The sequence below is a fragment of the Symphodus melops genome (assembly GCF_947650265.1).
Source record: "Symphodus melops genome assembly, chromosome: 22".
NCBI classification, from domain to species: domain Eukaryota; kingdom Metazoa; phylum Chordata; class Actinopteri; order Labriformes; family Labridae; genus Symphodus; species Symphodus melops.
The window spans coordinates 17,011,882-17,027,522 of NC_136712.1; the positions used below are offsets into that span (position 1 = coordinate 17,011,882).

Below are 15,641 nucleotides of genomic sequence, written 5' to 3' on the forward strand. Positions count from 1 at the left end.
TCCAGTAGTGTTCATGACTCCCCTCCAGCCCAAGATCAGAGACGAGTTTTGTGAGGAATTCTCCACATACACCAACCCTGTACCTGCACCTTGTTAGAATGTAGTGCTTTTATAGATTCATATCGTGACTTAACAGATTCTCAAGTATGATTAATGTGCTCATAGTAATGTATTGATGGATGTATCGGGTAAGAGGGTAAAAAGCTCCTGGGGGCCACTAGATCACCCAGCACAAAGTAAATGTTCTGATATCCACAATGCAAAGGATGGTGCTTACGCTAAGTATAATCTTTAATAAAAAAAAGTTTATATTCATGTGTATGATTTTCATTGATATTTCTGGCAGAAGAGTGTGTTGAAATATACTGATGAGACGGTTACAGGAAAAGAGAGTAGCAGAACTGTACTAGACTATTCAGACTTCGTGAACTGACTCTGCATCTGTATTGCTCGTCAGGGAAACATAAAACAAACCCGGAGACTCTGCATCTTGTATTCTTGATTCTACTCAATAAACTTTGTTAACCTGAGAACTCAGAAAGCCTCCTGGTCATCACTTCTTTCCCATCGACAAGCATGGAGAGAAACTTAAGGTGATTATACACAGGAGTCAGATTTCTTTTTGGTTCATTTAATGCAGAAAATAAACGTACGTTTCTCCAAAACCGTCTTGGAGTTTTTAGTGACTTGCACCATGACGCCCCCAGAGATTACTTGCACCTAAAATCTGCATATTTCCAGGGACGCAAGGATCCCAGTTTGGAAGAGGACCAAACTCAAGTCCATTTTCCTGCACAATCTGCATGACTGTGTGTGGTACAATGTCACCATGCATTACCAAACACATCAGCCGAGTATGCAAGAGATAAGGTAGTTTGCACAGATAGCTTGGGAGACACGCATACATCCTAGGTTCAGGAGACAATGAGTGACCAAGCACATGAAGGCAACAAATTACATCCTGCTTCACGTAAACCGAAGGGACCACATCGGCAGCAGAATAGACAGCCGAGCCTTCCAGCCTGGAGTACTAGTCACTACCAGATCTGAACAGAACTCTGGGGATGGCTGTGACAGAAAGGTAGTTAGAACCAGAGTTCCCATGAGCTTCCTAAGACATTAGATTTTGCCAGTGACCTTGTGTGTTGGACCCCCCAAGAAAGTTAGCCGAAGCATAAACTGGTGCCAATGGGGAACCTAAGAGAGAGAAAAATAAATACTTGATTTGTAGCGGTGTAAACTTGATGCACTAATTATTTATTAACCTTTCTGATTTATAAGCAAATCATTTAACACGTTTACTTAAAACTACTTGAGACAGTACTTTGTTTTCACAACAGCCTATGTGATTAAACTTCCCTGATCAAGTTCACAAGCATGTCTTTCTAATGCAAGTGTTACTTCAACAGCTATCATAATAAGGCCACTATTACTCCTGCCTGATCTCTTCCTCTCTAAGACACTGCAGTGCCATCTTCAGGTCTTTATTGCACTCATGTCACACAAATAAATCCATCCCAGACAAGTTTGGTTTTTGACAAATTTGTTTTTACTTTGCAGTACAGAAATCATTTGAGCCCGAGATGTTTATGTTTGAAGTTGTTTAAAATGGAGGATATCAAAGAGCTCTCATCAGTTCAATACTGCTGCAGTACACGTTTGGTCCTTCTTAAGCAATTACAGTCAATAACACTTCCCATTAAACCTGCTGTTGAAGCACAGGCCATCCATCACTTTGCATAATACAGGAACTAAATATATCTCCTCTGAAGCGTTATAGTAACTCAAGCTGTTGAGAAGAGGTTCAGGAGGTTTTATGCTGGCGCTCTTTTGTCTCTTGTGGAGACCCCTCGCACCCGTTTTCGATAATTTTACGATCACACCCTTTACGAAACGATTAAGAACCATTAGCTCAGCTCGAACACGGTAGAGTCACAACATTTAGATACCGACATGATTCAACCCAGGACGCACAAAGTCAAGCCACTTTTCTCCCACCCACGACACGAGAAATACCTTTCATATGACAGGGAATTGAACTGATCCCCCCTCCCCCCCCAAAAAAACACAATCTGAAAATACTACCGATTTATGAATCATCATTTGATTTGGCATCTTTGGAGCGTTCTTCATTTAGCATGACGAAGCAAAAAAATTAAGGGGATTATCATAGAATGACCAGTTTTTAGTGCAACAATCATGTGAATTTGACTTGAAAAAGCATAGATCCCTCCCTGAACCCTACCCAACAATGCTATATCATATCTCTCTATATATATCATTAACTGCCTCAATGGGCCAACCTCAGCCAGCCCATTGGTGTGTACATTTTTATGTAGGTTTTCTATTTTTATCGTGTATGATTTCGGTCGCCGGCCGTGTCGTCTTTGATAAGCTGGAGTGTCGTCTCTACTCTGGGCAGTCGCCGAAGATGTCGTTCTTAGTGCGCTCAATCTCAGAAAAGTCAAAGTCAGAGCCCGTCATCCTCTTGTAGATGTCCTTGATGTCGTCGCAGGTGGTCTCAAAGTGAGTTGTGGCGTCGTACGAGCGGGAGATGAAAATCTGGAGGGAGGAAAACGAAACGAGGTGAAAAGAAGAGTTTCATTTCAAGAATGATTTCAGTGCGTACTCAACAATTTGTTTGTCTTTTCTGTGCGATTTAAAAGTATGATCCAAACTTGCGTCCTCTTTTTAAATCTGTTCATCTGGCACATTTTCAGAATACGTTAAATTAAAAAGTTTTACAAAAATAGAGCTCATTGACTTCCTCGTCCTTCTGTTTCCATTCAAAGTCTGACAAAAGTTACAACTCCTGTTTTTAGTTTCACTTGTGATTCGGTTATTACACTGGAGAGCTTAAGGCACAGTCACACTAGGCCCAGTTACCCTGTACCTTGATTCTACATCATGTCCATGTTACGCATCCTTGCTTGTGCTCATACATAAGAAAAGTACCGAGGCCCACCGTGCCAGGGCCAGGAAGATTCAAAGCAGGGGTGTCCAGAGTGCGGCCCGGGGGCCATTTGTGGCCCTTGAGGGGATTGTTTGCGCCCCTGACTTTAAGTTGAAGAATCAAAAGATTTTGGCCCGAGGTGTCATTCTGACGGCAGATTTCGTTTTTTTTTTTTCCCCTCTCTCTCTTTCTCATGTTAGCGAGGGCCAAAAGATATTCATGACATAAAATAAAAATGTTCAGTACAATACATGCTTTTCCCCCCACATTCTCTTTTTAACAGCTTTGACAATTTTCCACATTTTTGTTGGATATAAAAATGAACCTTTGCAAACAAGCAGACTGTTCGATTCCTGATTTTTCCGTTCGGGTTTAAAGATGCCACAGCAGCAGTCTGATCCTACCTGGCTGTCAGTTCCCATGTCAGTTGGTGCATACAGGTCACTGATGCTAATGAACTTCTGGTCGATGGGCTCCAGAATATCCAGGGCCGGCTTGAGCTCTTTTTCCGGGTCGCTCGTCTCCACTGTGGTGCTGGCGATGGCGATGTATTTCCCCTGTGCTGCAACGTTGTGAGCGAAGGAGATCATACAAACGTAGATGTCTGAAAAAAATAAAATAAAAAAATGGAACGTTAGTGTCTGGTGCGATTTTACACCAAGTGTGTACTGAGTGATTGATGGGCAGAATCATGTTATAGGAAGGATCAGAAGCATTTCCAAAGTAAAAAGAAATTATTTGTGACACAGTCTGATACATCTGCTGGTTTCCTGATGGCGCTCACCGTGCTTCCTGTTGACCTGGTTCTGGGGAAAGATGATCTGACAAGAGTTGACGTTGTTGGTTTGGCCGACGGGGTGACTCAAGATGCAGATGGCTCTGATCACCTGACCCACTTTGGCGGTGCGGCCTTGGATGTAGCTGGGGTCGCAGATCAGCTGCTTGCACCTAGCGATCTGAAGGGAGTGAGGGGAGTTTTTTTTAGTTTTACCGGAAAAGGGAGTTTTTCTGTAACGATCCAGCACGAGGAAAGTGTCCATAATAAGTCAAAGAGTTTAAAGGATCAGTTTGTGTGCAACGTCAGAAACATTAACCGAGCAATAGATTAATATTTTAAATAACAGGGGACTTTAGACTCTTGGATCTTAGATTGTTGCAGCCCTTACATAAAGGAGAATGATCCTGACTATCATTTTAAAAGACTTCAAGGTTAGCAAGTAGCGTGGCTAACAGCCTCGTTAGCTCCACCTATGAGCAGAGACGCTGAAGAGAAGCATTTAACACCTATTCAGCCTCTTCATTCACTGGTTGTTTTTGTCATCACTTGGAAAAAGTCTCACTGTGTAATTTGGCTCCAAAACAAACAGAATTAATTACAAACATTTAAATATTAAGATTCAGTTTTGGAGCTTTTAATGCCTTTATTCTAGAGTGAGGATAGTGGACAATCAGAGTGGGGAGAAACAAGGAGCCACAGGTGGGATTTGAACCCGGGCCGTCTCCGTCTGTGGGTCGCACTCTCTAACCACTACACTCCCGGTGCCCCAAACTTAAAAGCAACCTGAGTCTCCCAAAAGAAGCTCTCTCAGCTGGCAGCTCCTCCTGATGATGGGAGAGAGAAGCGTCCATGCAGTGAGCTTGTTAGCTTTACTCTTCACAGGAGACAATCTGACTTTAAAATCACCGTTACAGTCACCTGACACCCACAGCCATGACTCCAGCAGAACAATCTGCTGCGTTTTCCCAACATGAAAACAGAAACCTTTCCGATTTCACCAAAGACAACACGGCGTGTAGAAATTCACGTCAAATTTGATTTTCAGTAAACTCTCAGCACGGGTCAAATTTAAAAGGACGAGACTTTAAGAAAAAGCTGCTGCTCATGTCTGCTCAACATCAAACACACGTACTCACCTCTCCCTCAGACTTGACTCCCACCACCTTCCCATCCTCAATCACGATCTCCTCGATGGGCTTGTTCAACATGTACGTCCCGCCGTAGATCGCGCTGAGCCTGGAGTCCAAACACAATGCACACGTTTGTATTCTAATATCACGTAACGTTTTCAGATTGGTAGTGAGCTTTTTAAAGCTATTCAAATATTAATAAGATATCCGACCAGGATTAACACTACATTAAATGATGTAACAACCATACGCTTCTATATTACACAGGTGTTTTGAAAAGTCTTCTACCTGGCAAACCCTTGTGGCAGTTCTCCCAGGCCGTACAGCGGGTACAGATACGGGCTTTTCCCATATCTGGCCAGAGACTCGCTGTACAGTTTTATCCTGTTTATCGTTTCGATGCACGGTTTGTTGACGTATCTGAGGAGAAAGAGGAAAAGAAATGTAGCTGATGTCAAAACTTAACTCTTCATTTTTATTTGATACAATATTCATGAAAGTGCGAGGGAGTGAACTGACTCGTCTGTGCGGTAGAGTGCGAGGGAGTGGCCCGTGAAGTCTGTGGTATCCTGATTCACACCGAACTTTTTGTAAACGTCCGCCATGGTGGATTTGTTGGGGTCCATGCCCTCCCAGGTTTTCGGGTTGTTCACGTCGTAGTTGGCAGCCCAGACCAGCAAACCTCTGAAGCGGCGTTTTTCAAAAATCCCCATCAGACCTTTTTTCGAGACAAGAGAGGAAGGCTTAGAAACTTAACCAGCAGCGGAGAAGATTCTGTTCCAGAGCCAAACGAGCAATCACAAATCTTCTACATGGGTTTTAAGATGTTAACTATTCTTTTTGACTGAATCTGGTCGGGTCATTTTTCACTCACTAGACGACAGAGCCTCAGTCTCACTGGCTGGAACTTTGTGGATTTTACCCCCCTTGTACACAAAGCTGCCCTCAACCACTTTGAAATCCAGGTAACGAGTCACCTGCGTGATCAGCAGCATGCTGACCAGCTGACCTGAAAGAAACAGATAAGACACACATTGGTGTAAAACAATAATAAAAGCACCAAATCCTCCATGAAAACACTGAAAACAAAACAGTGACAGATATCTTGAGCTGCACGAGGCTCCCAAACGATCCCGACATGCTAAACAGACGGCTGATCCAAACGTACCGTTGGCCATCAGGAATTTCGGGACGAGGTCCACGTTCCAGTCCCGGCCTTTTCCCATGGCCTCGGGAGGTTTTCCAGGGAGACTGAAGCGCTTGTAGACCTGAAGGAGGGCGAAAAGCAGACAGCTAACAACGTGCTCTTCTTGATCCTCTTTATTTGACAAACACATCGTAAACGTTTATCTTCTGCGGTTTAAGCTCAGTTCATTTTCTCTTTACGCTTCGTGTCCTCCTTTCTCTCATACGCTCAAGGTCATTTTCTAACTCATGACGTAGACTTATGTTAGAGGAACACGTGAAGAGAGGACAACCTGAACCAAAGCTTTAAAAAGGGCTTCATTGATAAAGATGAGTGTTGGCCCCCTGAAGAAGGGAACAACAAGCCGCTTACTGTTCTCTTCTTCAGCCTTAAAGGAAGAATGTGAAATCCACTCTCTCCTGTGTGAACGTCTCTGAGTCATGACTCTCGACGGGGAGTGAAGAGCGCCAGATGTGTTGTTGTCAGCGCTGTGTTTACATGAACGGGACATGAAGCCGTTTAAGTCGAGGTTTCTGTGTGACGCTACGAGCTAAGCTAAGTGTGCTAACATTAGCCTGTTAACCACAATGATTGCAGCCCACGCAGAGAATGATTTTATCCGACGTGATTAATCATTTTTGATTACGGTGCGTTCTGATTTATAACTCGTTCGTGTGAACGCGAGTGGAGGGAGGTTGGAGGTGCGTCTCCGGAGGAGCGCGGGGGCTTTGTTTTGGTTTCATGATGGGGCTCAGGGGCGACATCTACTGGATCTAAAAGTCACATATTCTTCATTTAAGAAGCATCATGAATATTAAGATGTTCAAACATCTGCAGTTCTCTTTAAATTAATAAATAAACTGGTAGTGTCAAAGATAAACTTACATCTTCCAGAGGCGTGAGGGAGGCACTCTCAGCGCCGTAGTAGGAGTTCCGGTCCATGTGCAGAACCTTCTTCCCCTTCACCGACATGATTCCTGATAAAATGCATTCCTGATGGGAGAAGACATGAAGTCAGGCCTAAATCACTCCAACAGTAAGACATCAGCGGCATCATTATGTCAGAGTGTGTGAGATCGATGTTTGATGGCAGAAACGCGTCATTAGAACAACAGGTGTAAATCTTTCAATACAACACTCGTTATGATCGTCCCGCGTTTGATTCAAGTCAGAACCTTTGTGTCTATTCTCATGTCTCAGCTTGCTGCGCACTTTGCCAACACACACAAACAGTGTATGCATGCTCTAATATGGGATTAAGAACAGGCCCAGTATGAAAGCCATCAGGATGCGACAGCTTCAGAACAGGTTGTAGCGTTATCATTATTGTAACATAATCAAGGTACAAACAGGGTGACGCATCATTGAGAGTCAGACAAGCTTTTACCTCCAACTCCGCTCTCATCATCGTTAGTTTACCCTGCGCTGTTCAGCCTGTACAACAAATCAGACCATCTTAATACATTTAATTAAAAACACACTTATTTTCCCACAGCCCTGTCACAGCAGCAGGCGGCTGTCTGTATTTTACATGTGATGCATTTGTCCACAGTCTTTCAGCCCCCTTTGCTACAGAAAACTCATTCTCTCTTACATTACTGTTTAACCATAAATCCTGCTACGGTCGAACTCGATACGACTGCAGCCTGTGTTATGTAAAATGTTCATTTAGGATTACAAACATGAAATCAAGCTTGTGCAGTTTTTCTTTGATTAATGTTAAACCTGATAGAGGAAAGACTAAAGAATAAAAGTTTGGAGGCAGCAGGAGGATGATCACAACTCTCACTGCGCTCACAGCCGAGGAGGCTTTTTTAAACGATGATGGAAAAGTTTGACGGCGTCTGGAATTCCCGCACACGTAAAGGCCTTAATACGATTACAACAGTGAGTGTGTAGATGAGAGAGCACCACTGTGCGTCATGTGACCTGGTGTGGACTTTACTCTAAAACTAGTTTGACTGCTGAATGACAGCTTACGCAGCCATGCTTTACGGTGAGACTTGTTCCTCACATGACAACAATGGATAATAGCTTTCACTGTTAGGACACCTGTGCTGCCTGTGTGCACTGAGGCGACGCTTCTTTTAAATAAGATTCATTAGTTATCTTCCAGGCAGCCTCTCCAGCTTCTTTTGTAAGGGGATGCGTCAGTCCTGACTCAACAGTCGGAGCTGCTAACATTAGTTAGCATTCAGCGTCGGTGATGTACGGTGCTCGACGACGGGAGCCGCCTGGGGAGCTGAAAGACATTCAGTCAGCCACATCTTAATTGGTGTCAGGTATTGTTGTGCACTTTGGGTTCTTAAATCGACCCAGGTACGCTGACAATGAAATAAGAGGAACAGGCATCAACAGCCAATGAAACACAACAACATAAATCATCCGTTTCATTTCAAAAGACGTGCGCCCAGCACTGAAGGCTCAGAATGTATCTGCAGCCCGTCTGTACCTCCTTACTGTCAAGTGCATGTCCATACAGCAGACGATACCCAGACGGGATCGGATTTCACTGAAGCGCGGGGTATTTTGGGAGAGCATCAAGGCTTACGTGACTTTTCTTCCCCCCCCAATGAGAAACGAGAAGGGATATAGGTCAGTTTTTAAAGATAAAGACAATCCTGAAAGGTTACAGAAGTCTACATGGCCTCTACAGTGGCCTTCGAAGAGTTCTGGAAACTGTTAATCATTAAATCACCACTTCCCTTTTCAATCTGTCAGATGATTCCATATTCAATGTACTGCTGTGTATTTTCTTTTAACTAACATTTCAGAAACCTGTATTGTTTTTTGATTCTCACTTTTCATCACATCACGGGCAGCACTCAGACTCCATAATGAAGTACAGTCTCATCGCTGTCTGCAGCACATGAAGCAGAGCCTCACTGTGATGACGATAGTGCACAGCAGAATTGATTTAGTGTCTTCAGCCATCAAACAATGTTATGTAAGCCGATGGTATTAAATCTTTGCTCGTTGAATTGTGATAGCCACCCATTTTAGGGTTGTCAGGAATTTGAAATGAAGATATGACACTTGTAGAAATCAATGTCGGTACCACGGCTGTAGACTCATCTCCACTTTCATTTACTCCCCAACACACATGACCGACTTCTCTCCATCGATACTTTCCCGAAATAACACGTGCTGCAGAGAAATCTGATCATGTCCGTATATGTCTGGGTGTCACCGACTGTATGGACTTCAAATCGACAGGAAGGACACGCACTATGGCTAAGGACAAACGTTGATGTGTCTAGTTTGTCACCAAAGCCAACCTGCTTTGACACCTTTATAAATAAAGGCTTTAGCCCGGAGCCCGAGGCAGCCTAGTCATCACTACCTCTGCCAGAGTGTTGGCCACGCTGACAGAGAGGAAAACGCCCTGACCCAGCGCACCGTCAGGCAGAAAATTAAACAACGGGACCGGAGGCAAAGTCCCAGTTCAATTTTTAACACACAAGTCCCATAAAAATCAGAAAGAGACGAGACAAAGTCCGACCAGGGTTGGACGGGCCGTCAGGGTTCAGACAGAGGGGATCACATGACAAGAGCATCGCAGCTTTGATTTTACTACACATAGTGTTCAAGTCACAAGAATCTGTTGGTCATTAATCCACTGTGCACACGGCATCAACAGAGAGGAAACATTACATAAAACAGAAACACGTGCTGCTGCTGTCTGCAGAGACGAGTCTCTCTAATCCAGTTTGCATCTTCTGATTCCTGCCCACATTGCTTTTGCCTAGGGATGTCCTGATACAACTTTTGTCCTGACACCCCTACTTTTTCCACAACATTAGTCTTCATTGACCGAGGTGCATTCAATTGTCAAGTAAAACTGAGGGCGCCCTCTGCTGGGCTTCGTTTGTTTTGAGGAGGAAGAGACCACTGTGGATCACTCACGTCTGAAAACCTTCACTAATAAACACTGACAGTTTACAGCCCTGCCATGTTGTGTTTTCTCTTCTGTATACAATAGCTTTGTTACAGTTTTTGATTTTATTTTCCTGCCGTGTATCAGAGAAAACTATAACTTTAAAACATACAGAGAATACAAAGTTGTTTTAACCCTAACCACTCCCTGCGTCTTTCTGTTGTAATCTATAGTATAAGACTAAGGAGCACTGCCCTCACAACTTCACTGCATTCTTCTCACAGTTACACAGCAGATTAAAGTTCGACATGCTAAACATGTGATGAGCTTATGAAATTAGACAGGAATGTGCTGGCTTCAGAGGAATTCACATATTTCATGAGTCCAAGCTCCGTCACTATTTGGTGGATTTCAAGCGATGCTCATCCCTATGTTTTGTGCATGTTTGTGATTGTTTGATCCTCGGTTGATTGGTAATGCCTGAAACTCTAACCAAAGTCAACTTCCTGCTTCATTAGAGAGGAAATGGAAACAATGATCGTTTCCTCATTTTCACGGGGACCAAGACGACAACATTTCACTGAACAAAAACATGGTGCTGTTAAACAAAAGAATTTTGAGACTGTTCCTTTTTAAAACAATTATTAATACATCTATTGTTTTGTCGATAAGATGTCATAAAAATAACACCAGGGTCCTAGTGGTTAGTTTGGAATGGGTTCAAATTCGACCTCTGGCTGATGTCCTTCATGTCACTCCACACTCTCTCTCCGTCTCCTCGATTTCAGACTATCCACATTCCTGTCATTCCAAAACAAAAATCTTAAAGAAATATAAATATTGGTGTTATATAGAAATAAATATTTGAGAAAACTGGATAATCACCGTTTCATTGAGGCAGCTTTTTCTTTTACTACTTGAGGTCGCAGCGCTGCTGACAAATATTTGCTCGATGAAATGTAAACGACGAGACAACAATTTTCCACTGAGCTACACTTAGTTTTAACCAACTACAACGGGTGGTTCTGCAGCAACTATTGCTGATGTAATGACTGATATAAAAGCATCACTGCAGTCTCTGAAGCCACCCGACTCCCTTATCTCATCCTGAGGCTGAAAAGCTGCCAACAGTGGATCTAAGTGGATTATCATGTGAATCATGCTGCATTAAAGAAAAATTAAACAACCTCTGTTATTTGAATGACTGAAAAAGAATCAAAATTTCCTCCTGGACTGTCTAATGTTGTCAGTGTTGTTGTGCAATTTAGACAGTGTGCAGGAGTTTGCCTTTGGTAGTTAAAACCAAGAAAATATCCAATATTGAAAATCTATTATTTCTATTTACTGTTTGACCTTAACTCACATTCAAGTTTAAAAGATCTGGTACCGTGTCGTTTCGACCAAACATGTGCAGTCCAGACATTAAAAAGCAACAGCACACAAAACAAAAAAAACCAAACAGAACTCATCCTTGAGAAATAAATCAAGAACAATCTTGCTTCTAGTATGCAAAATGTATTATCTGAGCTAAGTTGACTCTTAGAAAGGGATATCCCCTGAAGCCTGCAGAGTTTGTAGTAATGGCGGAGCTTGTGTTTGTGTGTGTAGTGATAAAAGGAGAAGCTGTCAGATAAACAGAAGTGAAGTCACAGATTAGCACGAAGAAGTAAAACCATGTGAAACTACACTGTGCTGTGGCCTGCAGGACTTTTTCAGGCTGGCTGCCAGTCGGTGTAGCTCTCTTGTTAACTGAGCTTACGCCGTACTTAGAGCCCAGACGACTTTCAGTTCCTCAGCCTCAGTGGAACCACACCCAAAGTGAGCTCAACCAAAAAGCTGCACGCCAGAAAGGAACAACGCTGTCACTCTGAGCCTGCAGCTGGGACAGAGTCTTCGCTGGCATGAAGATATATCAATTAAAAGCTAATTAACAATGCTTTGTAAGCCATGAATGAAATCACTGTTTAAACTATACCGAACAGTCTAGAAACTGCAGGGAGTGCAGGGCCTTGGGGTTGACAGGAAGCGGCTGCAATAAAAGTCCCAAAGTCAGCACACTATTTCCTTGTCATGCTTCAGCTGTGTCAAATTGTGTGCATGTCATGTGGCCTGTCAGGGAGTATAATAAGGCTCTCGCGTGTTTTATTTCTGGGTAAATTAAGCTGACACAAGCACAAATTGCTCTTAAAAACGTGCATCAAAAATGGAATACACTCCAAAAGCAAAGACTATCCACTACAAAATACTTAAGATATGAGATCTTTAAAAACAAAAGAAAAAAGAACAAGGTGCTGAGATAAAGATTCAACGTTGATCGTCTGAGATGCAGAAGGACAAACGACAGATTATTAATGTTGTCTGTCCTAAATGACCTGCAAGAATTTTACAACCCTCTTAGTTTGAATTTTAGCAAGCATGATTGAACAGACTGTTTAGTACTTTTTTAACTCATGAATGTGATAAAACAAACTTCTATTAAAGAAAGCAGGAGAAAATCACTGCACAGAGGTGAAACATTAAACTACGAGAATCATTTGTTTTATGTTATTTTAAACGGCTATTAATTTTGTGCTATGGTTGGTACATTTAATGCAGTTAAGCCACTTTTAATGATCTGCTCCTGTGGTAATCAGATATGATTTTTGAGATATCAAAACTTTTTTTTTTAATCATTAGACATGCATATTGGACACCTATTGAAGAGATGTAGTCCTAAATATTAAGTTTTATTTGAATACAAATGACGGCTATGATCCGATTCACTCTATTGTCTGCTGTTGATGCAGCTGTCTAAATTAACGTGTATATTTTAAATAATGATGGTCTTGTGTCCAGATGTTTCTTCGTAAGTCTTATTGTTGCCTTTGCAAACAATCCGAACATTACAAATCTATTTATTCTTAAGTTTCGTATTAATTGTTGGAAGTCGATTTTGGCCAAAGTGCTGCCTTCAAATGCTTCGTGAAAACACCGTACATCCCAGATGTGCAGTCGTAATGATGACGCTCATTCAAGCGCTCTGGGCAGAAGAAAGTCACAAATATGGACGTTAGAAGTACAGTTGTCTTTTTGTGTGGCGTACGTTTAATCACGAAAAGAAGTAGCACAGAGCTCCTCCGTGCTGCAGTGACAGAATGAAGAACTTAAAAGATGCAGCTGACGTTGAAATGTGTTTCAATACAACATTTTAATTGGATATTTAGCTAGTTAGAAGTAGGCTTGTTGACATACTGTGTGTGGCCCTCTTCAGTTGTTGACACTGTGTGAAAGCTTTCCACCATTTCTGTTGCACTAAAAATTCACTTCAATGTCACAACTTGGCAACTGGGGGAATCGTTGACTTTGACCAGTTTCCCTAGTAGACTCCAGAGGACCGTTCACATGTTCAGAACTTGAAAATATCATAAAAACGTTTTTTTCTAGCGGAGCGCCTGAAGGCAGCTTGCCACCTACCCTTCGGCAGCGGCTTTAGACGTTAAAAATAACAATGAAGAAATGGTCAGTCTTCATGCTGATGGTCCTCTTTGTATTTGTGGGTCAAAAAGAGGCGTCGATATTAATATCAGTCTGTTTCATATCCATCTGAAAATTTCTTACATGAGTTTGGCATTTCTACTAGTTATTAGTAAATAAGCCAAATTTACGTGATAACCAGCCCGTTTGCTGCCAATATGTTTCAATCCTTAATTTAAAGAGATTAGTATCAGTTTATAGCGTGATTATTCACTTTATCGCTTCAATAAACAAACCGAAGTGAACTCAGCCTGTTGAGTCCTCGGGGCACGGGGCGGCGCTTTAACAAACTTTCGATAGCTTTAGATGTTACATACTAAAATTCATAAGTTTTCATTGTTTATTTCAAGGTGAAAGCCTTGATAGGACACATTTAAGACAATGAGATAGAGATAAAGACAACACCCGAGGTTAATCGGGGGGAGCTGACACGTCGTTACTCCGTTGTAAGCAGGCTAGCTAGTTAGCTCGGCTGGCTAATCATCAACGTTTAATCTTATCTGGACTAAGAAAAGAAGTCCAAATTAACCCCTTAACAATCAAATTAGGTTAATCAGATGGGCTCGATACCTCAACAGTCGACGTAACGCGTTGAAAAATGTGATTTTTATTTAGTTATCTCGTGAAGGTAAACAGTTAATGTCGTTAATCTTTCCAGGCACTGATAGCGCTCAAAGATAGCATAATGCTAATATTAACCTCAGGCTACTTCAGCGGCTAAGCTAGCTACTTAGGCCCGGTTCGCCAACTCGAGCTGTCAACGGCTAGTTGCGATGGTAACAGGTTGAAAATCCTCTTCAATATAAAACACATTTGATTGGGTTTTTCTTTAACTCACCGTGAGTCCAGTGCCCAGCACGATCACGTCGTAGTCTTCATTCATTTTTCCAAATCTTCACTCCTGTGCTCCTGAGTATCGGGGGAAGAAGAAAATGGAGACCTGCTGCGGGGCCGAAGATGACAGAATGGGGCGGGACTTCTCAGCTGTCAATCACCTGCAGGAAGCGTGTGATCGAAAACAAGGGGATTTTATTTTTATGCTTATGAAGCATTAACACTAATAAAAAAAGGTCGCTGATGTGAATTTAAAAGATGTACACAAGTTCTCACAGAATAATTTTTATTGAATACATAAAAGATTGAAGACTTTGCTTTGGGATTGTTAAAAGCAGGTTAATGGAAATTAACAGACGGAGCACTGAGGAAATGCTACTTTCAAAATCTTGCAATTTAAAATTTTTTTACCAATCTTGCCTTTAATACTTTATGGGCTAATGGTCTTTGGGGCTTTATAGTCTTTCATCTTTAATTTTAGTTAATTTCTGCAGAAGCATATTGTATCCGATCTGTTTATTCTGAACTAATAAGATAAATATCTCAAATTTTTCAATAATTTAATTTTCTCATTTGATTGTCATTGGCTTTTATACATTGAAGTAAGTTTGAAAAGGTTTGCTTTCTCACCATAATGAAGTAAGTCCATACATTTTATTTAAAACGTTTTCCTATGATGACCAGTAAATAGTTGCTGATTTTCTATAACTTTCCACTTATTAATCTTGTTTACTCGGGTTAACAATTTGGTTCCCTTGATAAGAGGTTATTTTCAGTGTTTTTCTCTATATCTTATGAAATCTACTCAGTCTCGTAGGAGAACTAACAGTGTTATCCCAAGTAAACAAGATAAATGTGTTGCAATTAGAGATAATTGGAAATATCTCAAGAATTCAAAGTAAAATATAATGTATGGATATATGTCTGCTAAGGGCTTCCATATATATGACCATGAGGGCTAACCATATGACACAAACAATAGAGGGATACATTGTCATACCTGTTCAAAAAAAATGTACATTTTCTATTTCATCAGAGGTGAAACAAACAAAATTTGCACTCAAACTCTTGCATTACGCCAAACATGCAATGAGCCAACTATCTTTTAATTACATTGGAAGTTAGACAGAGTTCAGTACAGGTTTAGGGTTGTGACTGTGGACATGAGTCTTCTTTATGAGTCCATAAAGACTTAGGTTAGGAGATCTTCACATTATCATTCTCTCGTTTACCTTAAAGGAGATAATATGATGGAGATAGAAAGGGTAAATGAATTCAGTTGTTTTCTGTGTCTGTACACAAACTGTACGCCACCCCTGCCTAAGTCAGTGCTCCAACCGGGCCACCCCAGTCAAAAAAGTCTGGACCGC

At 41.7% G+C, this 15,641-nt stretch overlaps 1 protein-coding gene across 1 annotated transcript; it reads right to left on the minus strand.

Moving 5' to 3' along the window:
* Nucleotides 1–1,526: 1,526 nt before the first annotated feature.
* Nucleotides 1,527–14,442, minus strand: LOC306817665 (rab GDP dissociation inhibitor beta-like). The gene is made up of 10 exons (XM_079334740.1): nucleotides 14,276–14,442; nucleotides 6,933–7,040; nucleotides 6,030–6,129; nucleotides 5,736–5,870; nucleotides 5,381–5,579; nucleotides 5,150–5,281; nucleotides 4,868–4,967; nucleotides 3,738–3,909; nucleotides 3,358–3,557; nucleotides 1,527–2,562 (listed from the first exon to the last, which is right to left on the minus strand). Exons 1-10 carry the CDS (start codon nucleotides 14,318–14,320, stop codon nucleotides 2,410–2,412), a joined length of 1,344 nt encoding a protein of 447 aa, XP_079190866.1. The 5' UTR covers nucleotides 14,321–14,442; the 3' UTR covers nucleotides 1,527–2,409.
* Nucleotides 14,443–15,641: the final 1,199 nt, after the last annotated feature.